General features: G+C 40.3%; 1 protein-coding gene and 1 long non-coding RNA gene across 3 annotated transcripts; one reads left to right on the top strand and one right to left on the bottom strand.

Annotated features, from left to right (window-relative positions):
* Positions 1 to 3,786: 3,786 nt before the first annotated feature.
* Positions 3,787 to 4,593, bottom strand: LOC111759911 (uncharacterized). Its single transcript, XR_002793747.3, has 2 exons — positions 4,195 to 4,593; positions 3,787 to 3,987 (listed from the first exon to the last, which is right to left on the bottom strand). It is a non-coding gene; the product is annotated as an uncharacterized lncRNA (long non-coding RNA).
* A 170-nt stretch (positions 4,594 to 4,763) lies between these two features.
* Positions 4,764 to 26,774, top strand: CYP2U1 (cytochrome P450 family 2 subfamily U member 1). 2 transcript variants are annotated; one of them, XR_009185133.2, is made up of 8 exons: positions 4,764 to 5,424; positions 16,355 to 16,990; positions 18,656 to 18,817; positions 19,989 to 20,156; positions 20,916 to 21,345; positions 24,219 to 24,386; positions 25,781 to 25,904; positions 26,438 to 26,774. XR_009185133.2 is itself a non-coding variant. In XM_058294386.2 (5 exons), the coding sequence occupies exons 1-5, from the start codon at positions 4,956 to 4,958 to the stop codon at positions 21,092 to 21,094; spliced, it is 1,614 nt and encodes a 537-aa protein (XP_058150369.1). In that variant the 5' UTR covers positions 4,832 to 4,955; the 3' UTR covers positions 21,095 to 24,154. The 2 variants fall into 2 exon arrangements, 1 of the variants encoding a protein (XP_058150369.1); XM_058294386.2 differs by lacking the exons at positions 24,219 to 24,386; positions 25,781 to 25,904; positions 26,438 to 26,774 and having other exon boundaries at positions 4,832 to 5,424; positions 20,916 to 24,154.
* Positions 26,775 to 27,498: the final 724 nt, after the last annotated feature.

Genomic DNA, 27,498 nt, shown 5'->3' with positions numbered 1-27,498 from the left:
CACTCACTGCTGATGGCAATCTCCTCAATTGATTGTAGATTTAATCAGCCGTATATGCAATCAACTCAATAATGGTTAAAGTCTTTGAAGTGCCATTGTGCGACAATTAGCCCAAGTGCTTGCTTGACCGAACAACTGGGTATCATTACCTGGCTGAGTTGACACATTAGCCTAACCATCTCTGTAAGTACAAAGCTTTCCTGAAATCTGTGAGTTATTCTATTGAATTATCAAACCTTTGTGAGAGGGGGTTGGGAATCCCTGAATCTGTAGCCTGTTTCAGTCAGATGTGCAGGAGGCCTGGGAACCTCTGAGCTTGGACTGATGTCTGAAGTGAGGACTGTCTTGTGAATGACTGCTCTTAGCTTTGAACTTGGCCTAACCCCAATGTGCGAGAACTACATTGCTGTGTGTGTATGTATGTACTTTACATATCAGAAACCAAGTTCAAAGTCCTGAAAATCTATTTTAGAGGAAGAATATTAGGGGCTAGATGAATCTCAGAGTTTCTGTGTTACAGCCCCTTCATTTTACCAGATGAAGAAAACAAGTCAGAAAATTTAACAACGCACCCATAGCAACCTAGTTAGATTTGGGTAGATGTCCCCAGTATGGTTTCCATGATGGTTTCTGCATGTAAGGGAAGTAAAGAAGGGAGAAGTAAAGAAGAAGGGAAATTTCAGCAACACTTTGGCCTACATAAAAATAAAATATCAGGAATTGGTAACAATAATGGCCAGGCTAATAAAGTAAGAATATGTTTATTTTTGAAGAGGAAGGTTACTCTTTAACTACTTTCTCTTCTGTTCCTGTTTGTTGACATACGAAACCATCAGTCACTATTGTTATTATAATATATCATGTAACTGTTACTGCAGGCACCCACTCCACAGTCAATCAAAACTGCCAAGTCTTCTTACTTCTCAGTGTTTCTCCCATTCCCCCAAAGATAGTGTTTTTCTTATTTAAATTTGTTTCACTGAGATATGATTTATCTACAGTGAAATGAACAGTTCTAAAGTATACAGTTCAGTCAGTTTTAACAAATGCACACTCCCAAGTAATCTACACCCTAATCAAGATATTTCTATCCATGTCTGTCACTCCAGAAAATTCTCTTGTGTCCCTTCCCAGTTAACTCCCACCTAGCAGTATTTTATTTCTGTCACCATGGAGTAGTCTTGCCTGTTCTAGATTTTCATATACATATAGTTACTCAGTATGTATGCTTTCCTATCTGACTTTTTCACTCAGAATTTTGTTTTGTTTTGTTTTAGATTTATCCGAAATGTCAGTAATTCATTCCTTCTTTATTGCTGAACAGCATCCCATTGAATAGCTATATCGCAGTTGTTTTTTTCCTTCATTCTCTTGTTGAAGGACACCTGGACTGTTTCCAAATATGGCATTAAAAAAAAAGTTGTCTCAATTCTGACACCACTTTGTTAAAAAAAAAAATGAAGTTTTGGAGATTAGATTTTGTCACTGTTGGAGTTTCCTTGACTGCTCAAGCAAATACCATACCATGGGTTAACCTAAACAATGGGAATTTATTAGCTTGCAGGGTTGAGGCTAAGAGAAAGTCCAAATCAAGGCATCATCAAGGAGACACTTTGTTACGGAAGGCTGGTTGCTTGTGATCCTTTGTCCTTGACTTCTCTGCCGTATGTCAGTCTACACGGCAGCCACTCCTGGCCTCTCAGTTCTCTTCCAATTTCCACTGAATTTCAGCTTCTTGCTTCCTGTGGCTTTCTCTATCTGTCTGGATTTCATTCCACTTATGAAGGACTCCAGTAATAGGATTAAGACCCATCCAAATTAAGACCACACCTTAACTGAAGTAACCTTATCAAAAAGCCCTACTTAGAATGGTTCATACCCATTCTAAATGGATTAAATTTAAGAATGTTTTTCTAACCCTAACCCTACCCCAAACCACAGATGCTTTTTTAAAAAACCGAATTAATTTTCTTGATACATATTAATAAAGCATACAATCCATCCAAAGTGTACAATCAATGGTATTTGGTATAATCACATAGTTGTACAAAGTTATTTTTGGTTCTGCCTTCCACTGATATTTAGATTTTTCAGATGTCTCCTCTCCAAGTATATCATAGTGCATATGTGTTACAGGACAGTAATGAAGTGGGTGATGTTGAACATGGGCAAGTTTATTTATTGCTCATATAAGATATAAAGGCTGACTATAGAGAACAATTTAATACACTGCCAGTCTCATAACCTATACTTGGAAAGAAATGGTAAAGCTTCCAGGGGTAAGAAAGGGGCAACAACAGTGCCACCTGTACTGTTGAAAGTATTATTAGGGACTGAGTGATTATTATAATTACATTTGTACTTATAAGCATTAACTAAATGCTAGGCATTGTGCTGATTATTTCATTTAATTCTAACTCTTGATGTAGGTATAATTATTATCCCAATTTCAGATGAGGTACACGGAAGCTCTGACAGTACATAAAGAAGTATATAAAGATGTTTATAGGAAACGGTCAAGGGACTATATGAGAAGCAAATTGTAGGCCTTAAAGGAAATGAAAGGGTTAATTTTTAGAAGGCCAGTGGAGTTGTGCAAGAAAACTGTATAAATAGCATTTCCAGTTTCTCTTTTCATTAACTGTTTGTAAATCCTTCTCTGTTTTATTTATTTTTATTTATTTTTAAGGGAGGTTTAGATTGCATGAATGTTACGTGGAAAATATAGAAGATTCCCATATACCCCAACCCCTCCTCTGCAAACCCTTAAGCCCTAAACCCTTTCATGTTCACTGACTCCGGGTAGATGTGGTGTGTGGCATTTACCTCCCAGGGAATTACAAACCAGCTGGACAATTGTAGTTTTACAAATAGAGTAATTTAACACGGCTCTTGATAACAAAATAATAAGTACTTAGGTGTTTTGGATATAATTGTTACCAACAATTTTGGCCAAAGGCCATATAGAACAAAAAGGATCTTTCAGTAGGAAAGTGAGGGGTTTAAAATAATCTTTGGGGCCTCAATAAAAAGGAATTTTTTTCCCTTAATGCTCTCCTTGTCTTCCTTCCACTCGTCCTTGCCTGAAAGACCTTTTAGTATTCTTTTCTTTACTACAACTGATTAATATTTAATTAATTTACTTAAAATAGTAAGGATGGAGCAGAAATTATTCCTGGGTCTGGCAAGAAAACCCTGAATGTAATTTGGGGAAATTCACCCCTAAAAGCACTAATGAGCCTTGCGACTTCATGTTAGAATAATTTACCCCTAGCATTATAAACACTGTAGCTTTCTATCTGCCTCATAGAGAGGTTTACCTAATGAAATTAAGAGAATATTTGGGAAAATGCTACCAATTTAATTACAGACTGCACAACACAAGCAAGTAGTTGTTACGGTTGTTACATTAGTCACATCTTCAAATATTTTAAGTGCATTTTTGCATTTAAACTGCTTGTAGGGAAAGAGGTTACTGGCTCTTATTTTGGAGAGCAAGGCTAAGAAGAGAATCTGGTGACATAATGAAGATCATAACTGCAACCAAATGGCTTAAATTTTAAAATTCTCTTTAGATTTCAAAAAAGAAGAAAAGTAATTTAGTAATTGATGGCTAATCATAGAAGAGGTGAGTTGTGTTTATTTTGTTTTGTTTTGAGTAAGTTTAAATTAATTTGTCAAGAGCATGTCAAAAATAGTATTAGCAGTAAAAGTGGATTTGGAATTTAAGATATCCTATGAGAATCACTTATTTATACAAAAAATTAGAATGGATAATAGAATGAATAAAGAGGACTCACAATGCTTTATTAATTCAGCTTGTTCATAATTTTAAAATTTTTGTGGATCAGAAGAAAGCTGGGAAATGAACGTATTTGTTCATTATGATCTATTAGATAGACTCACGAAACAAAAAAAAAACAAACGGTCGATGATCCAACAATTCCACTTGTCAAGCTAATAAAAAGGGAAACCGGAGGATTTGGCCTGTAAAAGACAGAAAAGGAAGCACCCCTTATCACAGAAATGAAAGGAACCTGTTTTTGAAAAGTATACAATTCCACACGGAATATCTCAATCCCAAAATTTCAATTTGGTGTAACACCAATAATAAGATAGTCATCCCTCCCCCACCCAATTAATTTTCCTTTTGTTATTGGTTACTTATTTCCCCAAATTCTTGTTTATGCATACCTGGGTCTTCTGTTTTACAGAGGCCACACGCAGAAATGGACTCCTCTGCACAATGGAGGTTTTTCTGCTTTTTGCAAGTTCTAAACACTCATGCCCCTTTCCGCAGCGTTAGCTGCCTACACCAATAAATTCTACACCTCGTTGATTTCCCATCTGCCTGCTGCCTCGGGGTGGAGGAAGTGGTTCTTTGTTCTGCGAATCCTGGTTTGGAAAAATAAATAAAATTTTTGCTATCACGTCCTACAGCAAAACATTCTCAGGGTAGGGTGGGCACTCCACTCTCCCAGGTCAAACAGAGGTGCTCCCGGCGCTGAGGCCGGGTCAGCTCGGGGAGGCCCAGTCGCCGTAGGCCCTCTGGCTCGGGACGAAAGCTGTCACGGTTTCTGCGCTCAGTCGCTATTCGTTCGCCAACTGACTGATTAACGACTCGAGGACCTCCGGCGGCCAATCAGCGCGCAGGGCTTCCGCTGCCAGCAGCCCGGCGCCGGCGGGGCTCGCCTCGCAGGCTGGCCGATTGCGCGCTCCGCTCGCCCGCTGACCTCGCGGCGGGGGCGGCCGGGGGCGGCCCGGGGCTCGGCGCGGGCGTGGCCGGCTGGGGGGCGGGGCGAGTGCGGTGCAGACAGCCCCTCCGCGCGGCCCGCGTGTGCCCCGCGGGGACTTGCCTCGGGGGAGTCAGCTGCCGGCGGCCGTGTGCGCGTCCCCGCCGCGGGCGCGAGGAGCCCGAGGGCTGCGGGTCAGACGCTCTTCCCGGTGCACGGGCCATGGCCTCCCCCGGGCCTCCGCAGCCCTCGACCGGGGGCCCGCCTTGGCCTCTGAGCCTCCTGTGCGCGCTTCCGGGGCTGCTGCCGTGGGACCCGACCCGGGGCGCGCTGCTGCTGTTCGGCCTCGCAGTGCTGCTCGGCTGCGGTTGGCGGCAGTGGCATCGGGCGCGGGGCATCCCCCCTGGGCCCACGCCCTGGCCCCTGGTGGGCAACTTTGGTCACATGCTGCTGCCGCCCTTCCTTCAGCGGTACAGCTGGGTGCACCGCGCGGCGAGGGCCTCGGGGACGCAGGCGATCCTAGACAAACTAGCCCGCGTGTACGGCAGCATCTTCAGCTTCTTCATCGGCCACCAACTGGTGGTGGTCCTCAATGACTTCCACAGCGTGCGCGAGGCGCTGGTGCACCAGGCCGAGGTCTTCAGCGACCGCCCGCGGGTGCCGCTTAGCTCCATCGTAACCAAGGAGAAGGGTGAGCGGGGTCGCTGGCTGCGTGATGGCGCGAGGCCATGCATGGGGCTTTCGGTGTGCCCGGTGCGCCCGGGCTGCGGCTCCAGCCACCCCTTCCGGCCGCGCGCACCCTTGCCGCCTCACACCTGCATCCTGTGCCAAAGGAGGGGTGCTGGCGGCGGTGTCTCCCTTTTCTGATGCCTCTTTATGGATGCGTGACTCTTCAGAGTCCTAGATCAGGAGTAGGGAGGCCACCGGGAAACTGAGAGACGGAATGGGCAAAAAGATCTGAGGCCAGGTTCCATCATCCAAGGTTATTGCCTCCTTCCCAGAACGAGGCTTCACTCTTCAGACTGTGGCTCCGGGAAGAAATTTGGTCACGTTGGAAAAGGGAGGAATATTCTTTCACCTCATGAATTTTGAGTGCAGGAGTTTAAGGAGATCTTTTTCTGTGAAATAGAAGGTCCAGAAAATATGCTGGAGGCCCGTTAGCAAACAACACTCTGGTTTTGTAGCCTCTATGATTCCTGCTTAGGGGACTCTAAATTGGGCATTTGTGCAGGTTGGGAAATATAGCTGCTGCAATGGATTATCAAATGTACACTTTCCTTAACTTTTTGCTCTTTTTTTTTTTTTTGATCAGTCCCTTTGCCTTCTTGCCTGGCATAGGTCCCAGACTTCGTTGTCTGGGCTATTCCTTCCTCCCCATTAGTCAGGTGTCAGTTTAAATATCTTTTCCTCAGGGAAACCTTTCACCTTGCCTCTCCCAGTAAGCAAGGCTCCCTTAAGAATCAGTTTCATTGCACTATGTATTTTTCCTTTCCTGTGTTTATGAGGTTACATAATTTTCTAACCTTAGGCCCGGATATGGATCTTCATCACTAGATTGACATCTAGAGGACAGAGTCATTACTTGCCCTGCCTGGCAACACAGTAGGAGTTCAACAAATATTTTATTACATAAATGAGGTGCTACTTCCTGACCCTGGAACATGGCATAAAAAGATCTAGGATTTTTAGATTCTGATAAAGCCAGTATTTTGCATCAGGCTTTTAAACACGTAATAGTAATAATGGTCATAATTCTCTAAATGTCCCACTGAAAAACAAATGTTACCATTCATACCTCCCCCCCCCCATTCCTTCACACATGTGACTTCTTCTACTTAGAATTCTATTCCAATCTTTTTGCTACACAGAGAATTCCTATCCACTTTTAAGATTGTGCTTAAATGTCATCTCCGAGAAAGCATTTTGTGAGAGTCCCTTCTTTCTATGATACCACCCCAATCCCTTTCCAGTTAATCATCAAGACTTGTCACTTCCTACTAGAATTATCAGTCCTGCCTCCATTCACTTCTCCACTTCTCCACTGCCACCACCCTCGTTGAAGCTATCATCGTTTCTCACCTAAAACTTCAGAAGCCTCTTAACTAGCCTGCCTGCTTCCACTCCAATCCAGCAGTTAGAAGGATCTCTTTTAAAAATCATGAACCAAGTCACATCTCTCGCCTGCTGAAACCAAGTGCTCCAAACTCTATAGTTGACTATTTTGCCTTGAAGGGTCTGGCCCCTGCCTGCCTTTCTGATACTGTCTCTTTCTATCTCCCTTTACTTGTACATGTCAACCTGACCTTTCTGCCCTAGATACACAAAGCTGATTCCTACCAAGCTTGTGCCTGCCACTTGCTACATACAGTGTTTGTCTTTCTTGGGCCTGGGATAACTTTTCACTTGGCCACCTCCTTGTCATCTCAGGCCTTACAGGACAGTTGTCATCTTTTAGTCCTATTTTAGTCATGGCACCATACTGTGCCTTATTTCATTCATCTTTCATTCACTGAACACTTGGAAAGTATTTTGCCGACTACCACCGCCACTAGCCAGTGGAACGTGAGCTCCGTGAGGGCAAGGATTTGGCTCATCTTATTAACCACTGTACTGCCACTGCTTGTCACAAAGGAGGTAATCAAGAAACGGATGGGTATGTGCATGCATGCATCTTTTGATGTGCTTATCACATTAAATTGTAATTTGTGTTGCAAGTCTGTCTCTTCCTCTAGACTTTCTGAATGAAAGAATTAGATGTTCTTCTTTGAGGTCCTAACTATACTGTGCCCAAATCTTAACACTGTAAATGCTTTCAAAATGTTTCTTGGTAGATATGCGGTTTGGTCAAGAATCTATAATAAGGCAGTCTCTAAAGGTTAGTTGGATCACTGCTTACATTAGACTTCTAATTAGGAAGGAGCTGGGAGTCTGAGGTTACTTGATGCTTCAGTATCTCAACTAATTCGGTCCCCTAAGACACAGTTAGGATCTGTGAGGCAGTGCTGCTCTGATATTCTGGAAGATGAGTATTGGGTGAATGTGCTATAAAAGAATTGATGAGATAAATGTATGTGGCTGTTGAAGGTAATGCACAAGAAAAGATAAAGCAAGAACTCTGTGTCACAAAGAAAATGGTTGCGAACTTAACCTGAAATGGGCAACACAACAGCTCATCTGAAAAAGAAAGTAGAGCTACTTAAGGAATTTTTTTAATGGAACCTTTTCAAGTGTGAAGAATAAAAGGGAAATAGTGGGAGTTTATTTCAAGATGCCCATCAATGGATGAAGCAAAAGAAGATTTAAGAGCAGATATCATAGACCAAGAAACCTGGAGGAAGGGAAACTCTTGGAGCTAAAGGCCAAGCTGCTGAGGTCAGCAAGACTCCTGAGGCCAGCCAGAGGAACGTGTGGCTATTATTTTCAGTTGCAAAAGAGTAAAAAGTGAAATTATCCAGAAACAAGACATGTGGACTGTAATAGAAAAGACATATTAGGGATTAGAGGTCAATAACTTTATTAAATATTGATTACAAGATTTTGAAGAATTTCCTATCAAAGACAAGTAGAGAAGAGGATATTTCATAAACTGACATGTGCATAGAAAGGCTGGAAATAATTAGTTCAGCATATTTGCTGAACATTTCTAGAATGTGGGCAGGTTTTGGATTTTATTTGGGTTTTTCAAAATCTCATGATTTGGTTGGTGTTTTTTAAAACCCATAAAATCTAGAGTAAGCCAGATAGGCTGTAAAGATGTCCTACACCAGCTGTGATCAATATCCTCATTAATCTACCTGATTCTTTTCCTGGGCAGGAAAAGAAAATTAGAAGCATATCTACTAAAGCAGTGCTGCACTCTAAGTGTGATCTAATTCTTTTTTTTTTTTTTTTTTTTTTAAAGATTTATTTATTTATTTAATTTCCCCCCCTCCCCTGGTTGTCTGTTCTTGGTGTCTATTTGCTGCGTCTTGTTTCTTTGTCCGCTTCTGTCTTTGTCCGCTTCTGTTGTCGTCAGCGGCATGGGAAGTGTGGGTGGCGCCATTCCTGGGCAGGCTGCTCTTTCTTTTCACGCTGGGCGGCTCTCCTTACGGGGCGCACTCCTTGCGCGTGGGGCTCCCCTACGCGGGGGACACCCTTGCATGGCACGGCACTCCTTGCGCGCATCAGCACTGCGCATGGGCCAGCTCCACACGGGTCAAGGAGGCCCAGGGTTTGAACCGCGGACCTCCCATGTGGTAGATGGACGCCTTAACCACTGGGCCAAAGTCCGTTTCCCATGATCTAATTCTTAGAAAAGATTTGTGTGCATCACATTTTTATTATAAAATATTTCAAATGGTAAGTTCAGAGAATAAGATAAACTCATTTATCCCCCATTCAGATTTGCTTCAGACCCATAAACAATACATAACTTTATTAGGCATGTTTTTAAAATCTTTATATATGTCATAAACGTTAGAAAATGTCATTCTACCTTTAGATTTTGTTATTAAATTTTCTATGGTTTATCCATATTTTGCAGTATTCCACTGAATGAAACGTATCACTTTATTTCCCTGTTGATAAAAGTTTGGTCATTTCTAATTTTTGGCTATGCTGCCACATGGCGGACATTGGAAAGGCTGAAAAGGGAGTATTGACTTGTGATTTAAAACCTGTTATAGCTCAGACAGCACCACTGGCAAAGACAGAAGGAAAAAAGCACTTTAAATATTAAGAAATTGCCAGAGTGTTAGAGAAAGGGTCAATAAAGCAAACTGCAAAGCCATACAAATGGGAGACAAAAGCAAATTTTGAAGAAGTCTTCAAGTAGGGATGGATCCATCAGTCAGTATTGACTACTTCAAAGGGGAACAAGATGCAAAATGAAATTAGGAAATGAGATAAATAGAAAATGAAAGTTCATCTGGAGAATTTGACAATGTACAACAATCAGGATAACTGAATATGCAGTGAAATATGTATTTGAAATAGTTATATGCTTATATCAAGAGGGCTTGAATTCCCAAGAACAGGAGTGCTTCTATGACCCTATTACAAAGAAAGGGCAAATATATCAGTACATAGCACTTTCTCTGCTTCAGGAGGGAGAAACTGTATATGTGGTCAATGTAGAATTGTATCAAATTTGATAACATGTAGGTAATTTTATTATAATAGTGATATATAATTTATTGTTGAAAAGCATGAAACATGTAAAAGGAAAAAAAATTAAAAATCATCTATAATCAATACTATTTTTAGATAGCCATTACTGATATCATTTTTATGTATCTTCTTCCCATCTTTCTGCTACACATATGTGTAGTTTTTTCTCTCTCTCTCTCTCTGGTTGCATCATCATCTTTTTGATACATTTCGCCTCTCTGCTCTGGTCTGGGATGCTTTTTTTCTTTTTTACCAGGAGATCCCAGGGATGGATCCTAGGTCCTCCATACGGTAAACAGAAGCTCAATTGCTTGAGCCACAGCTGCTTCCCATACTTACATGTAGTTTTAGAAATGTATTTGCTTTCTTAAAATGATGTTATACTCTTCATACTTTTTTAAAATTGTTTTTATCACTTCAAGTATTGTGAACATATCATATCATTAAATATTCTCCTACAAAGTTCTGAAGAGCTTTATAATAGTCCTTCGTGAGACTGTATCATAGCATTTAGTTAGTTTATCACTGTTTTGGTTTGAGGTGGTTTTTATGTTTCAACTGTCTAGCACTCATTCCTCAGGGAAGAGTATCCCCTTCTTATGAGGTATTCTTTGTCTCCCACCCCTCCTCACACCCACTGACTGTAATTTTTTTTTTTAAGATTTATTTATTTATTTCTCTCCCCTTCTTCCCCCACCCCGGTTGTTTGTTCTCTGTGTCTATTTGCTGCATCTTCTTTGTCCGCTTCTGTTGTCGTCAGCTGCATGAGAATCTGTGTTTCTTTTTGTTGCATCATCTTGTTGTGTCAGCTCTCCGTGTGTGCGGCACCGTTCCTGGGCAGGCTGCACTTTCTTTCGTGCCGGGCTGCTCTCCTTACGGGGCGCACTCCTTGCGCGTGGGGCTCCCCTACACGGGGGACACTCCTGCGTGGCAGGGCACTCCTTGCGCACATCAGCCCTGCGCATGGGCCAGCTACACACGGGTCAAGGAGGCCCGGGGTTTGAACCGCGGACCTCCCACGTGGTAGACGGACGCCCTAACCACTGTGCCAAGTCCGCCGACTTACTGTAATTTAAATAGGACCTGCCATATCCTTTCCTAGATTTTTCAAGTTGGAGCTGGGAAATAAGGTCTTTTCTCTCTATTGGTGAAACTTGGGGAGTAGGCATCTCAAGGTAATTCCTTTGTAGGTAAATTTGGTTTGCAGTAGGAAAGAATGAAGTCAGTCAGGCAGAGAGATGTGAAAAATAGATATGAGGAAAAAGAGTTCTGTGGCATTTAGTCTTCTTTGAGGTGGTGACACCTGCCTTCTCCTTACTTGGTTCTGTCAGCCAATTGCCCTTTATACCTAAGCTAGTTGAGGATATATTTCTATCACTCCCATCCAAAAGATTTTTTTATTATAAAAGTCATTTTTATTTTTCGGTGTTATTATTCTCCTTGAAGTGAAGTTTTTGGGTATGTCTGTAAATATTGTTGCTTTTTAGGGTTAAGGATAGAGAAGATGTCAGTAATTCTAGGATGTGCCTGAACTTCTAAGATCCTAAGCCATCCTGGCTTCATTGCAGGTGTTTTGTAAAATTCAAAACCCTGAAGCCATTAATTTTATCCATGCCTCTCATCACTGCCATTCTTGGGCAATGCCTCCTTGGTTATCTCTTCTTTTTTTGCCAACTTGTGGTTAAAAAAAAAAAACTACAGTTCTTGAATCTTAGCAACTTCTGTGTAGGTTTCCATTTCCTTGCTTAATCTAAAAGCTGATTTTCCCTTGAAGATGATTTAGCCCTTCTTGAAAACACCCTCTTTGACTTTGCTCAAGTTCTTCTATTTACCAAAAATGTATCTCCATATACGTACTTATTTACTTTTTTTTTTTTTGGTGATTTATTATTTATTGATTTAATCTGCCCCACTCCATCGTCTTTGCTCACTGTGTCAGTTCATTGTGTGCTTATCTTCTTTTTTTTTTTTTGGAGGCATCAGAACTGAACTCAGAACCTCCCATGTGGGAGGGAGGGGCTTAATTGCTTGAGCCACCTCGACTCCCTGCTTTGTTTTCTTTTTTATTGTGTTTTCCTTCTTGTGTCTCTTTGTTGCATTATCTTGTTGCATCAACTCACTGTCTTCCTCATCTTTAGAAGGCACCAGAAATGGAACTCAGAACCTCCCATGTGGTAGGTGGGAGCCCAATCGCTTGAGCCACCTCTGCTTCCCCATACTTATTTCAAATGAAATATCAGCCTGGATGTTGTCTCTTCTTAGAAGCACTGCTGTCTCTCAGCTGACACGGTGCTCCATCCCCTGATCTACATAGTTCAAACACTTCCAACATCCAACATTGTGTTAGGTTTGTTGGTTTACCCAGCTCCTCACAAGATTGTAAGTATCTTGAGAACAGGGACTGTGCCTTTTGAGTCTAGGTGCCATTAGTATCTGGCACATGAAAGACTAAATAAATGCTGGAAAAACTGGTAGAAAAGGGGTATTTTGCTTGATAACCATATTTTCAGAAGACAAAATTGCAAATTTCACAGAAGTGTAGTTTAAAAGGTGGTGAGTAGATGGTGTCTGTATCCTAACAAAGGAAAAATAAGTTTTCTTGAGAAACAGTAGGAAATAGCACAAAGCAGATGAGGTTATAGGAGATATCTCAAATAATGAGAGGGCTTGTTAAAATTAGCATTAAATCCTGACGTTGACATGAAAGACCACATCTCTCTGAAAGAAAGGAGGCCCAGCAACACTTTGCCTCTGATTATGCTGCGAGAAACAACCTGACCATGGCTTAACCTGACAGTTCTTGAAGGGCTTAACTGGAGTGAAAGCATGTGTTAGACAGACTATACAGACAGACTAACTTTTGCTGGTTACCAGCAAAAGAAAACAAGGACATTTGTCATGACCTGGACACTGTCAGAGAAAATGTATTTTATTTCATACCTAATTATGTAGATAAATGTATAGATAGAGATATCTGGGTGACATAATTTCTAAGATAGCTATGAACACAATTAACAAAATAGGTAAGAAATTTAGATATATTTCCAAGTCAAAAAATGTAAGTAAAAATTTAAAAGGAAATATTATTGATTGTTCAAATAATACCTTTCAAATAATTTTCCAAGATTTAAAAATCATAGTTGATTATGTAATAATTGATACCAAGTGCTTTCACTGTTATCTAGTTATTTATACATATAATTATATATAGTCATATATTTGTTATATATGACCACACCATATATTTGTTATATCTATATAATTATGTATATTACATATAACGTATATATTATATATATATGTAATATGTAAAATTAGAAAGAAAAATAAGATAGACGTACTAAATTTGAGGTTCTTGAGTTTTTTTAGTGGGCTTGTATATTTCAAGGTTTTTTGTTGACTTAGCACCTGTTTCTGAATCTGAAAACATTCCAGTTTTTTCTCATAGGTACACATGGTATGCTTTCCACTTTGGGGAATAATTTGGTAATGTCTAAATAATGTGGAATATATATGTTTTATGACTCAGAAATCTCTTAGCAACAATGTCTTCAAAATTCTAAGGAAAAAAGAATAAAGTGCAAAAAGTAAAATTAAATACATTTTCTTTCGTGCAAAGTCTTAAGAAATTTGCTTCCCATGCATCCTTTCTCAGGCAAAGACTAGAGGATATGCTTCAGCAAAATGAGGCAGTAATGTGGCTCAAGTGGTTGAGCATCCATCTCCCACATAGGAGGTCCTGGGTTCGGTTTCCAGTGCCTCCTTGAAAAACAAAAGCAAACAACAAGCAAAAGAAACAAACAAAAACAAAAAACAAAAAAACCAGCTCAGGGAAGCCAGTGTGGCTCAGTGGTTCAGTCCCTGGCCCTTGGTACCTCAAAAAAAAAAAAAAAAAAGGGAAGAAAAAAAAAGTAAAACAAGATAAAGGAAGACATAATCCAGGAAAAAAGGTGTTCTAGTTTGCTAAGGCTGCTCAAAGCATCTCATCAAATGGATTGGCTTTTATATATATGTATATATATATATATAATGAACTTTATTTTCAAAGAAGTTTTAGATTACAGAAAAGTTACATAAAAAATATAGGGGATTCCCAAATACCCCACTCCATCCCCCTTCACATTTCCCCCTGTTAATAACATCTTACATTCGTGTGGTACATTTGTTGCAATTGATGAACCAATTCTGTAGTAGCACTGCTACTAACCATGGTCTACAGTTTACATTTTGCACCATACAATATTATAGGTTTTGGTAAGATGTATAATGGCTTGTATCCATCATTGCAATGTCGTGCAGAACAATTCCAATGTCCTAAAAATGCCCTATATTCCACCCATTCTTCCCTTCCTATCCCCTCCGAACCTCTGGTAACCAGTATCTTTATATCAAAGTTATGAATTCTTCCATTATTAAAATAATAATAAGCTTACTTTAGTCCATGGTTGCATTACCCCTTATGTTTGTTCATTCCTCAGTCTTGAGGATTCTGTGATGGTGATGCCCACTCTGCTTCAGATTGAGAGGGGCCTTAGATCTTATGGGCTGGCTTTTAACAAAAGGAATTTATTATCTTACAAGCTTACAGTTTCAAGGCTGAGAACAAATGTCCAAATCAAGGCATCATTAGGTAGTGCTTTCTCCCTGAAGACTGGCTCTCGTTCTCCCCTCTCTCTCCCTCTTTTTCCCTCTCTCTCTCCTTCTCTCTCTCCTTCTCTCTCTCCCTCTCTCTCTCCCTCTCTCTCCCCCTCTCTCTCTCCCTCTCTCTCCCTCTCTCTCTTCCCCCCCCCTTCTCTCTCCTGGGCCACACCTCACCTGAAGTAACCTAATCAAAAGGTCCTACTTAAAATAGGCTTACACCTATGAGAATGGACTAACTGTTAAGAAAATATTTTTCTGGGGTCCTTGCAGCTTCAAGCCATCACACAAAGGTTTAAACACAGGAGAAAATCAGAGGAAATTCCTAACTTAGGAGTAGTGGAAGTCCTAAAACAGTGTCTGCCCAGAAGACTTAGAGAGTAACCAGTGTGGATTTGAGCAGAAATGTGGAAAGTTCCAGTGGCGATCACTGGGACAGAGTAAAACTGATAGATTATCTGACAATTTGACCACAAGGATATTTATATTAAGAGGCATTTATGGAGTATTAAAGATTGTAAGAAGAATTAACCACAGAGCAGTTTTTTATTTCATTCTCAGCTGTATCCCCAGCACCCCAGTGCCTGGAAAATAGTAGAGATTCAGAAATATTTGTTGAATGAATGGAGCATGTCCCTGAAAGTAGCAAAGCGAGACAGATTAAAAGTGAAGAAATCAGGGGAACTGAAACAATAAAACACAATGGAAAATAGGAGGGTGAAACAGATGACAGGAAGTGGGGAATTGAGAAAAAATTGATGTAATATCTTGGAGCAATTTTGTTGGATTCAATGGTAGGAAATGAATAACAATATGTGAAATCAAATAAGATGTAGTTGTACACAATATTAATGTGTTCAAATGCTTTAAAATTGGGGATATTGCAAATAAAAAGCATTTTAGATTACCTGCCAGTTATCATATTCCCATCTGGATGGCCAATGGCTGGGCAGTTCATTTATACACCTAATATGTGACAAGCTCCCTCTGTGTACCATCACTGTGCAGCAGCAGGGATTTCAGTGGTGAGCACAATCGGACATGGTTCCTGACCTGTGTATCGTCCATGACTTTGTTTATCTTCTGTTCTTAATGTTCAGGTTATGAGTGTTTCTGCCCTGAAATATTTTCTAAACCTGGATTTACTCTTATGAAATAGAAGGTTTCGAAATTCATAGTAACTTTGGAATTTGAAACTCAATGCTTTCCATTTCGCCAGGAATCACTATCTATAATAACAGCCTTAATGGAAAATTCTCTCAATTGGATATGGCTTTTGTTGTTATTAGAAACATACTATTTTGATAACTAAATTTTTTTCTTTTTCCATTTCTTATTATTTTTTAAAGGTACGTAGATCACACAAAATGTTACATTAAAAAATATAAGAGTTTCCCGTATAACCCACTCCCCACAACCCCCACTCCTCCTACACTGACAACTTCTTTCATTAAGTGTGGTACATTCATTGCATTTGATGATTACATTTTGTAGCATTGCTGCACAGCATGGATTCTAGTTTATGTTGTAGTCTACATTCTCTCCCAGTCCATTCAGTGGGCTATGGCAGGATATATAATGTCCTGCATCTGTTCCTGCAATCATTGAGGACAACTCCAAGTCCCCAAAATGCCCCCATATCATACTCTTTTTCTCTCTTCCTGATAACTAAATTTTGCTAGTCATTCTTCTTGGCAGTTTATCTTTATCTGTGACCCTGTATATGAACTTTGAACAAGTGGCATAAAAAATACAGAATACACTTCATGGTAGGGTGTGTTAGGCATTATCAGTTATCGTTGTCTCTTACTTCTGTTCCTGGTGTCCTTTTGTAGGGATTGTGTTTGCACATTATGGTCCAGTATGGAGACAACAGAGGAAGTTCTCACACTCAACTCTTCGTCATTTTGGCTTGGGAAAGCTTAGCTTGGAGCCCAAAATTATTGAGGAGTTCAAATTTGTGAAAGAGGAAATGCAAAAGCATGGAGAAGAACCCTTCAGTCCTTTCCCCATTGTCAGCAATGCTGTCTCTAACATCATCTGCTCTTTGTGCTTTGGTCAGCGCTTTGACTACACCCATAGTGAATTTAAGAAGATGCTTGGTTTTATGTCACGAGGGTTAGAAATCTCTCTGAACAAACAGCTCCTCCTGATCAACATATGCTCCTGGCTTTATTACCTTCCCTTTGGACCATTTAAGGAGTTAAGGAAAATTCAGAAGGATCTAACCAATTTCCTTAAAAAAATCATCAAAGATCATCAAGAGTCTCTGGATGTCAAGAACCCTCAGGACTTCATAGACATGTACCTTCTTCACGTGGAGGAGGAGAAGAAACATAACAGCAACAGTAGTTTTAATGAAGATTACCTATTTTATATCATTAGTGATCTCTTCATTGCTGGGACTGATACCACAACTAACACTTTGCTCTGGTGCCTTCTCTATATGTCACTGAACCCTGATGTACAAGGTAATTAATAGATATTTACTTTATTCATGGCAAAACCAAGTTATTTAAATCAAAATCAGCAGTCTCAGTGATCCTCTGACTTCCAGGACTAAGCAATGCCTTCAACTTAGAGAATGAAATGGAAATACTTGCCTCTCACAGGAAGTGGTAAGACATTAACAATGAACCCTCATGTTTCTAGACCTTGGGACCAATGTCATAGACTGCTTGTCCATGCTTTAAATCTCTACAGGTCTGACTCTGAAATCTATGATGCAGAAAAAGCTTTAGAGAAGGATAGCATTTTAGATTTGAAGGGAATCACTATTGTTATCTGAATCCATTTACCTTGCTTTGAAAATGGAGAGCAGAGGCCCAGAGAAGCTACGTGCCTTTCACCAGGCCGCCCTGTCTACACCAATAGGTAGTAAATGGAATTGGCAGTTCATAGGATAAGAGTACAAGGGAGGATGGTGTATTTGTTTTCTATGGCTGCTATAACAAATGACCACAAACTTAGTGATTAAATCCATATAAATTCTGTATGTTATAGTACTCTACATTGGAAGTTTGAACAGATTTCACTGGTCTAAAATTTAGGGAAGAATCCATTTCCTTGCTATTTCCAGCTTCTAGGGATACCCACATTCCTTGGCTCATGGCCTTTTTCCTCCATTTTTGAAGTCAGCGGTGTTGTATCTCTTTGACCATTTTTCCATAGTCACATCTCCCTCTGACTCTAAATTTAGCTTGGAAAGGCTCTCCAGTCTTAAGGACTCTTGTGATTAGACTTAGTATACTGGTATAATCTCCCCATCTCAAGATTCTTAATTTAATCACATCTACATAGTCCATTTTGTCCTATAAGGTAACATATTTGCCGGTTCTGGGAATTAGGATGTGGATATCTTTGTGGGGACTTAGTCTGCCTACCACAGATGGGATTTTTCCTACTTATAGCAATCTATTTCTAAGTAACACATTATACTAAAATTAAATAGATTAAAACAACAAACATTTATGATGCCGTTTCTGAGAATCAGGAATCCAGGAGCAATTTAACCTGGATGGTTCTGGCTCAGGGTCTCTCGCAGAGTTGCGGTCAAGATGTTGGCTGGGGTTGCAGTCATCTGTAGACTTGACTGGGGCTGAAGCTTCCACTTCCAAAATTGCTCACTCACGGGATTATTGCTGGAGGCCTCCGTTCCTTGTCATTAGGAACTTTCCTTAGGGCTGGTTGACATGGCAGCTGCCTTCCCCCATCCCTCTGCCTTATTCACATAGACCAACCAGGTACACAGCGGGAGGGCACTAAGCATGATCTGAACACCAAGAAGCAGTACCTTGGGCTACCACATATGGTCACAGGCTGCTTGGAGAATCAGTCAGTGTTCAAAAGAGAGGATGGTTCACCATGCTCCTGAATCCAGAGTGCTTTTTCTTCTGCCCTTCTGTTTATCTCTGCTGTTTTCCTCTTACAAAGTCATGGAGTAGAACAGCGTCTTTGGGGCTGTCTCTCTCTACTTGGATTGTCTGACAAGTGTTTCATTTCAGTGACGCTGAATCAGCCAGGGACTGCCAACTTATCAGTAGTACATAAGTGACAATGAGAAGTGTCCAGGGGAGGGCACTCTCACCCCTCTTCTGGACTTCCCTTCCTATTTTGTTTTCTCCTTTTTTGTATAGAAAAGGTTCACGAAGAAATTGAAAGAGTCATTGGTCCTGACCGAGCCCCTTCCCTCACTGACAAGTTCCAGATGCCCTACACTGAAGCCACCATCATGGAGGTGCAGAGGCTGGCTGTGGTGGTGCCACTCGCCATTCCTCATATGGCTTCGGAGGAAACAGGCAAGTCCGGAGTCTTCCTCCTTTGAACTCTCTTGAGGGAAGCAAGCCCCCTAACCCAGTGGAGATGAGGTGTGCTGTTTGGTGACCGATGCCTACCTTGGTCCTTCTGAGGATTTAGCTTTGCCTTGTGGAGAAGCAAATGTACAGGAAATGTTCCAGCCCGCAGCTGTGCATTATTCACTGTACAGGCTTTCCAGACCTGCCTTGTTTTATCAGTAGTTCTTCAAGCCCTGAGAGCACATATGCTTATGGTGGCAAAACAAATTATGCCATAATTTCAGTCTGTCGTGTTGGCAGAAACAACTCTAGAATTGACAATGTCTCCTCTTAGGGTGGGGGAGGGGGCCAGAAGAACTGGTCTAAATGTGGAATTAAGGACTTTATCTGGAAGTTATCTTCCTTCAATTTTTTTAGTTCTTCAACAGAAACAAATGACCTCTCACCTACAGTGAAATGTGTCCATTAGATCTTGTCTTTGATGTATAGCCACCCAAACTCTTTTTAAACATTTCTAGTAACAAGAAATGTACCTCCTCTGATGACAGAACATTACGTTGTTGGTTGAATCTAGTTATAAGACAGTTGTCTGAGGCAATGCCTTGTAAAGGGCATTGGATCAGGTAACACGTTTTTGTTTTATTTTGGTGCAGTGCAGATACACTGTGTATAAAGTATCTCTTGAGAGTTGTTTAAAGTACACATTAACTTGCCAGCTGGTAAGAGCCTGTGATGACTTCCCTGTATATCCCTTTACCTTAGTTTATAAACCTTCCTCACATTGTTGTTTTGTGGACGCCAGACTTTGTAAACGATAATAATCTACATACATATTAGGAATTTGAATTCTTAGAGAACATTTACCTAAAATGACCTATTATTTGTTTGGGTTTTTCTGTTAGTTGCCATGTTTTTATGGTTTGATTTGATTGACTAATTCAACATGCATTTGAGTACTTCCTGTACACTCAGTCTAGATCTGAGAAGGTGAGGAGAGAAGGGCGCCAATTGATAAGACCTGGTCCCTGCCCTTGAAGACCAGAGAATTCAGTCTTAGTAAATTTAAATGCTAGATATGTAAGTTGATTTTTTCTGAGTAAGCGCTGTTTGGGGAGAATGAGTAGTAATAGCATGCTGAATGACACTGTGCTCTTCCTTTTTGTGTTTGTTTTAGTGCTGCAAGGTTACACCATTCCTAAAGACACACTAATCTTACCCAACTTGTGGTCAGTGCACAGAGACCCAGTCACTTGGGAGAAACCGGATGATTTCTACCCTAATCGATTTCTTGACGATCAAGGACAACTTATTAAAAAAGAAACCTTTATTCCTTTTGGAATAGGTCAGTTAAACTTGTTTTTAATAGCGCAATTTAAAAAGAAGTAGAACTAAGAGAATCTTTTAGTAGTTCCTGTTGTTTTTAAATTGTTTCTTTTTTTTGGCAAGCTAATATAAGATATAAATAATCTAGACGATGTATCTCCATTATGCTCATTTCAGACTTTAAAAACAAAATGAAAGCTGTTAAGTTATAAAATTTTTATCTATTACTAGACATCTTTCTTTCTGAGCTGCCCAGATAACTATTTGGGCTCCAGGGAACTAAGTTAAGAGCAATTTTTGTCCTTCTGCAGAGTTGGTGGGTAAAAAAAGGTGAGTTCTCTAATCTTGCCAGCCCCTCTTTTAGGTTATTAAGTTACAACATGTGGGTTTCTACTATGGAACAGGAAAGCTCCAGAGATTCTTATCTTATCATTTTATTAAGTGAAACTCCCCCCCACCCCCTAATCTTCCAGTCAAGAGGGAAGGAAAGAGGTAAGTAGGCATGGTGGGAAGAGGGTAGCCTACCATACTAGATCTGGTGTCTATTTGTGTCTAGGGTGAGGATAGGTTTAATGAGTAGGATTTAAAATGTGAACTTGTTATATAAAATTTTATCAGCATACATTGTGAGAGGCTATATAGTATATTTGCCCCTTTTATTTTAAAACTCTATCTGTATCTGAAACACTCAAATTTAGATATTTTCCATAAATCTGTCCTGTCAAGGTAGTAAAAGGGATGGTATTATAATCTCTCCCTTTTCCTTCTTACTTTTTAGGGAAGCGGGTCTGTATGGGAGAGCAGCTGGCAAAGATGGAATTATTCCTGATGTTTGTGAGCCTAATGCAGAGTTTCACATTTGCTTTACCTAAGGATTCTAAGAAACCCATCCTGACTGGAAGATTTGGTCTAACTTTAGCCCCACATCCATTTAATATAATCATTTCAAAGAGATGAAGGAAGTCTCCAAGAAGAGATGGTGAATAGATAAATAAATATGTGTCCTTCTAAACAGATTCTTCCATCTGCAATGGACAATGAGTCCAGCAATTATTAATAATTCAGCATCTCCAGGGTAGGCTCAGATTAGGGAGAGACTGGAAAGAGGGTAGAGCACACGGGGGCTTTCATCTCAGAGGATGCCTCAGCAGGATTCTTCAGCCATTTTAGCCTGTAACTTAGAAGACAGGATCCACGGTACTGGATTGGTAAGTGAAGATCTGGGTTTTAGTCCCTGTGGCTTCCCCCAATGAGCATTTTTTCTCACCTCTGTGTCTCAGTCATCCTATTAGTAAAATGAGGGTAAGAAAACTTGTTCTCTCTCTACTTCTAAGGACAAAGTAAAAACTCCTTTTTTTTTTTTTTTAGCTCCCTTCTTTTTGAAAATGCCTCTTATCTTTTCTAACATCAGCCAAATACTGTTAGGTTTGGAAGAACAAGTTCAGAAGTAGAAGGAAGACTTATCTGCCAGCCATTTAAGATTTGTGACTTTAAGAAAGCAGTGTTCTTGTGAACAGATATATAAGCTGGAGATTTTCTTGGCACAGATCCCATGTCGGGTTTTTGCTTTGTTTTGTTATGGTTACCTTTTTGTTTATGATTTTAGTGCTTAATTTTTTGTTTTTCTAGACATGGGATGAAGTGGACCCTTGTCCAATGTGTTAGGAAAAAAGACATCAGGATTTTTTAAAAAATCCTCCTATAAGGTTATCATCTGAATTTACCTGACTATATTCTACTTCAGCTATGTGGACAGTAAGCCAGGCTGAAGAAATGGCTGCATGGCAGAATTCCTTCCTGCTGAGTTTACTTGCAAAGATGTAGCTTTGCCTTTTGATTTATGCCCTGACGGTGAAGTTGGGAATTTTGGTACTGGGGTTCATCGGAAAAAGATTCTTCTTCCAAACTCTACTGAACATTCCTTTCCATTCTCCCTGTCTCCAAGCCCAATGTATCCCCTCCTTGTAAACTCTCAAAGGTATGCAGGCAAGCATTCCTATTCTTCATTAATGGAATTAAGTAGTTTGCAGTTCTCCACGGGGGTAGTAGCCCCCTGTAGGAACTGTTTAGACATGTACGGGCAACAGCAGGTTTCTGCTTAACACAGTGCTGCTTGCCTTTTGTTGCTATGGGGACCAGGATGCTAAATGTCTTGCAACATCCAAGCAGTCCTATACAATGAAGAATTGTCCTGCCCAGATGCCAATATTGCCCCCAGTGAGAACACTGCTTGAAAACACCATGCTCTAAAAAGAAGTCCTTCTCTTTATTCTCCTGCAGTACTACTCTTCATTTAGAAGTAATCATGGCAATAATATGGGCACAAGATTTTGAGCCCCTTTTCAAATTGGCTTCATACTCAATGCTTTACTTGTATACTTACTAATTCTAAAAGAAACTCTATTAAGAGGATACAATTTTGCAGTCGATGAAACTGAGGCTTAGGGACTTTAAAGCAGACAGTTTAAAAGACCATCTCTGGGTTTCAAACCTAGCAGTCTTTGTAGCTGGAGCACTCTCTGAACCACTTCTCTGTACTCCACCAGCTGACCTCGCATCAGTCACCTCCTGTGACTCACACTGCAATTGTGTGGGTTGGCCTCCATTCCAGTCTGAGCTCCTGAGACTGGGACATCCTGCTGTTTGCCCCCCGCCCAGTGCCTAGCATGGTGCCTTTCTCCTAGTGGGTGCCCTGTAACAAGTGAATGACTTTTAAGAAGTATACTTAAGGGCACTTATTATTTGAGTAATTAACAAGTTGTATTTTTGTTGCTGAAAAGTCAGCCTGTATCGTTTGTTAGTGTTAGTTAAAGCCAGTTTTAAAAAATCACTGGATGTGCATTCAATTAAAACAACCATCCATCTGATGCCTTAACAGTTTACATATAACTTAAGATGCAGGCTCCCAGCAGCTGGAGACTAGGTCATGGCCATGGGCGTCTTTATTGTACTAAAGCCGGGAAGCAGCTAATGCTGTTACTGGTGGAGAAGAGGGAAATAAAAGGCCCAGAGTGGCACAAGAATTAAAGAAACAGGAAGCTCTGAACATGAGCACTTCAGTTACCAAGGCCTCCTGTGACTTATCTTCCCTTCCTTGCCCTATTATCCAGACTAGTGGGACTCCAGATCTCCCCAACATCCAATTTCTTTGTCAATTGCCTCTCTTGGTGGTCAAATTGTCTTAGTCCATGAATGGCAGCCCAAGGCAATTTTGAATCCTAGGCTATGTTTTCCCTTTAATTTAGCACATTCCTAGGCAGACTTCTGCTGCATACTTAAGGAATGGAAATAATATCTGCTTAATTAAGGCATGAAAAGGGGGGAAGAAAAGAACTGAATATTATATAATCAAAAATTGATTTTTGACTCTACATACTTTGTATTTTCTACTGTACTGTATTCCTATTCATGTATGTATTTAAGTATTTTCAGTATAGGAAAATGAAAAACAGGCTAATTTTTAGGTGCCTTGAGGATTTTTGTTATTTAAAAAAAAACCACAACAGATTAAATGCAGAGGAACTTGGGCGAGTGGAGAAGTTGTTGTATAGCTTTTAGATGAGTCAATACATGACTGGATTATATTATACATTGGGCAGGATATTTTTTCCCAATATGTTGTTTCATATGCTTTTGAAGTACACTAACTGGGCATTAGCAAGTTTTTATTCCTTAATTTTTGCAGCATTTTCAGCTAATCCAAAAAGTTTTTAGCATACTTGAGGAGGAAAAAACCTGTTTTCCATGAGATTATGTTGAAATCAGATTTGTATTAATCTTTTAAATGTAATGGCTCAAAACTGTAGGACTTTAAAAATATTTATATGGTAAATCACGGAAAGGACAGTTAATACTTTTCTCACACATTTTGACATCTTACAATTTTGTGCTTTGCAGTCTATTTGAAATGTGGAACTAATTGTATTTTGTTTTATGAGTCTGCCTAGTGTCTAATTTTTAGTCACATCTTCAGCATAATTCTTTATGTTCTTATTAAACTTTTTATTTGAACTGAGACAAGGTGATGTCTGTTTTGTTTGTTTTTGTATTTTTGAACTGAAAGCAAAACTCTGCTTAACAGATGTCAAGTTAGCAAGCAGAAGAGCTAACTAACTCCAAGAAGAGATGGCCACAATAGAATAGAAACATGGCCTTTAGCTTGGTTTTAAGGACATCACAGGCTCCTGTTAAGTGGCCACTGGGCCTCACCTACCCCCACCTTCATGTCTGGGGCAGTCACACACACAAGGTAAGTGGGCATCCTCCTGGCCTTTCACTGCCACCACCTCTTTTCTATCCCGTGCCATTCCACAACCTAGGGGAAATGTTAAGTCTAATGAAAAACCTGGCCAGACCTTCAATCTAGATTCCTGGAAACTTGGAACAAGCAGCCCCAGATGCTCCTCAGGACTGCATCATGGCCCCAATTTCTTATCTCCCAAGTCAAAGTCCAGCTATTTCAGGGAGAGCACAATCTACGTAAGTCCAGTCCAGTGTGGCCCAGTATTGAGGACAGGTCTCTTACACGTCCCAGCTCAGAGAAGCGCTTTTCTTGCCCATGGCTTTTCCCACGGCCCATGCTTCCTCCTGCAGGTCCCGCCCAAAAGCCACCTTCTCAGAGGCCCTGTTCACACTGGCCTCTCCCGTGAACCCCCTGATTTCATCGCCCAGTTTATTTCCTTCAGGACCCTCATCCCTAACTGTAATTACCTGTCTATTTAAGCCCTCAGTTTCCATCATGTCTCCTCCCTCCAGTTCAGGAGGCTGGCAGGGACTGACTCTGTCTGTTCAGGATGACATGATCTTATATGATGCCTTATACAGAGCAGGCACCGGGAAATATTGTTGGACAAATGAAGAATAAAGACCTTGGAGTAAGGACATTGTCTTTTTTTTTCAGATTTATTTATTTATTTCTCTTCCCTTCCCCCCCGCCCCCCCCCCCCAGTTGTTTGTTCTCTGTGTCTATTTGCTGCGTGTTCTTCTTTGTCCGCTTCTGTTGTTGTCAGCGGCATGGGAATCTGTGTTTCTTTTTGTTGCATCATCTTGCTGTGTCAGCTCTCCATGTGGGCGGCACCATTCCTTGGCAGGCTGCACTTTCTTTTGCGCTGGGCGGCTCTCCTTATGGGGTGCACTGCTTCGCGTGGGGCTCCCCTATGTGGGATACACCCCTGCGTGACAGGGTACTCCTTGCGTGTATCAGCACTGCACATGGGCCAGCTCCACACGGGTCAAGGAGGCCCGGAGTTTGAACTGCGGACCTCCCATGTGGTAGACGGGCGCCCTAACCACTGGGCCAAGTCTGCTTCCCTGGACATTGTCTTATGATCCTGTAAACTAGAGAGGGGTTGACACAAGCCTGTCACCATTGTCAGTCTCCCTCTCCAGTGCCAGTGCCTTCAGTTGTGACACCAGAGGATGAATTTCAGTTGAAGTAATAAAAGTGATATTAGGGGAACACAGAAAATGTAATAACTTGGCACCCTCAAATCTGCTTCAGATTTTCAGTATTGGTTTTAGAAACCCAGTTCATGTAAGTGGGATATTTGGTCATGAGGAAACTAGATGTGGTCTTGTTAGCTAAGTGGTAAATCTTAGTGGGGTATTATCACAAACAAAATGATATTTTTTTATTCCTTTCAGTTCTCCCCATTTATATGAAGATTTAAAATGCTTCAGCAATTTTTATTAGGAGCAGAGCTATTCAAATGAGGTCCATTTTAATTAAAACCAAATTTCTTCACCATATTTAAGGATTTCACAGAGTGTAAGTATAAGATTTTTATGTTTAGAGTCAACATTGTTTATAAGGCAATCTTGTTAATAATTTATACCTAATATATGGTAACTGCATTTAACAGATTCTCTGTGGCATATTTTTATAAGAAACCCATGGAAAAACAATCTGAGGTAATCTTGCTAACTTGACTATCAATATTAGGAATAGTATCTATTCCTATACATTTTTTTAAATGTCCACAGGAAGTGACTTAAAATGCTTTATTGAAAATTTAGATACTCCATTCTTGGAAGAAATATTCTGTAGAAATTTAATGATCTGTGGATTTTTCTATTTGTTATGGATTATTGTGTTTTTATAAATTTCGGAGTTATTTTAGGTAAGCATGCCAATGTCCGCACTGAAAGTATTAATATGTTTGGACATCATGATTCTTGTAATAGTTTTCCAGCTTTTTGAAATCTTAAAAATTAAAAAACCCTTCATTACATCATGCCCACATCCCCAATTTTTGAAACAGACCCATATTAAATATAACTACCTGTTTGTTTTTTCCCAAGGAACCCAGTTATGACCCAAAGAAAACAGGAAACCTCTATCCTGAAACTGGACACACCTATTCTCAAAACCTCTAATAAGAAAATGACTTACACATTACAAAGAGACATACTTTTCTTGAAGAAACATTTTTGCTGGCACACAATGTATGTACAGATACATTTTCACAAAATCAGTGTGGCATCACCCAAATCAGGAAAGAGGATACAATCAGCACCCCAGAAGCCACCCTTGTGACCTCCTGGCTTGGAACCCCTTCCTTTCTAAAGCTTAAGGTGACATATTTTTAAATAGAAATCCAGAGTTGCTTTTTGAAGAATAAAATATTTAGAGAATTAATGTTTGAGGATGTGTTCAGGTTAAACGTGGATTCCTATTTCCAGGTCTAAATAGCAATAGCATACGAGTACAGGTGTCTGCAAAGACACCTGGCTCATCTTCCTATCTTAAACTTCATCTCAAATTTGCTTATTTGTGAGTCATGCAGTTGGCTGGACTTTCACTGGAGAGATACAATGATACTGTCTTTTTGTTTTATTCTGTTTTGTTTTGTTTATCAGGAGGCGCCGGGGATTGAAGCCAGGACCTTATATATGGGAAGCAGGTGTTCAACCACTGAGCTTCACCTCCTATCTTTTAAAATAATGAATCACTGAACAGTGTAGTCCTAATACAAGAATATATGATGAATCAATGAAGTAAAATGGAGAGCACAAATCCATACCGTCTGGAGTGTATAAAAGTAGCATCATGGGAGCAGATGTGGCTCAAGTAGTGAGCACCCACCTTCCATATGGGAGGTCCCAATTTTGATTCCTGGCACTTCCTGAAAAAAATAGGCAAAAAAACAAAACTAACAAGCAAAACAAATGAAAAAATCAACTAAGGGAAGCTGACGTAGCTCAGTGGTTGAGCACCGGCTTCTCACATATGAGGTCCCGGGTTCATTCTTGGCCCCTAGTTCCTAAAAAAAAGAAAAAAAGAAGCATCATGAAGGAATAGGAGTAGAAGAGAATACTGTAAAAACAATGCTGGGGCAATTAGTTACTTTTCTAGAAAATTA

The sequence above is a fragment of the Dasypus novemcinctus genome, chromosome 1 (genome assembly GCF_030445035.2).
Source record: "Dasypus novemcinctus isolate mDasNov1 chromosome 1, mDasNov1.1.hap2, whole genome shotgun sequence".
In the NCBI taxonomy this organism is placed as follows: Eukaryota; Metazoa; Chordata; class Mammalia; order Cingulata; family Dasypodidae; genus Dasypus; species Dasypus novemcinctus.
The sequence above is the reverse complement of the archived record's forward strand: the minus strand, read 5'-3'. Positions and strand labels throughout refer to the sequence as shown.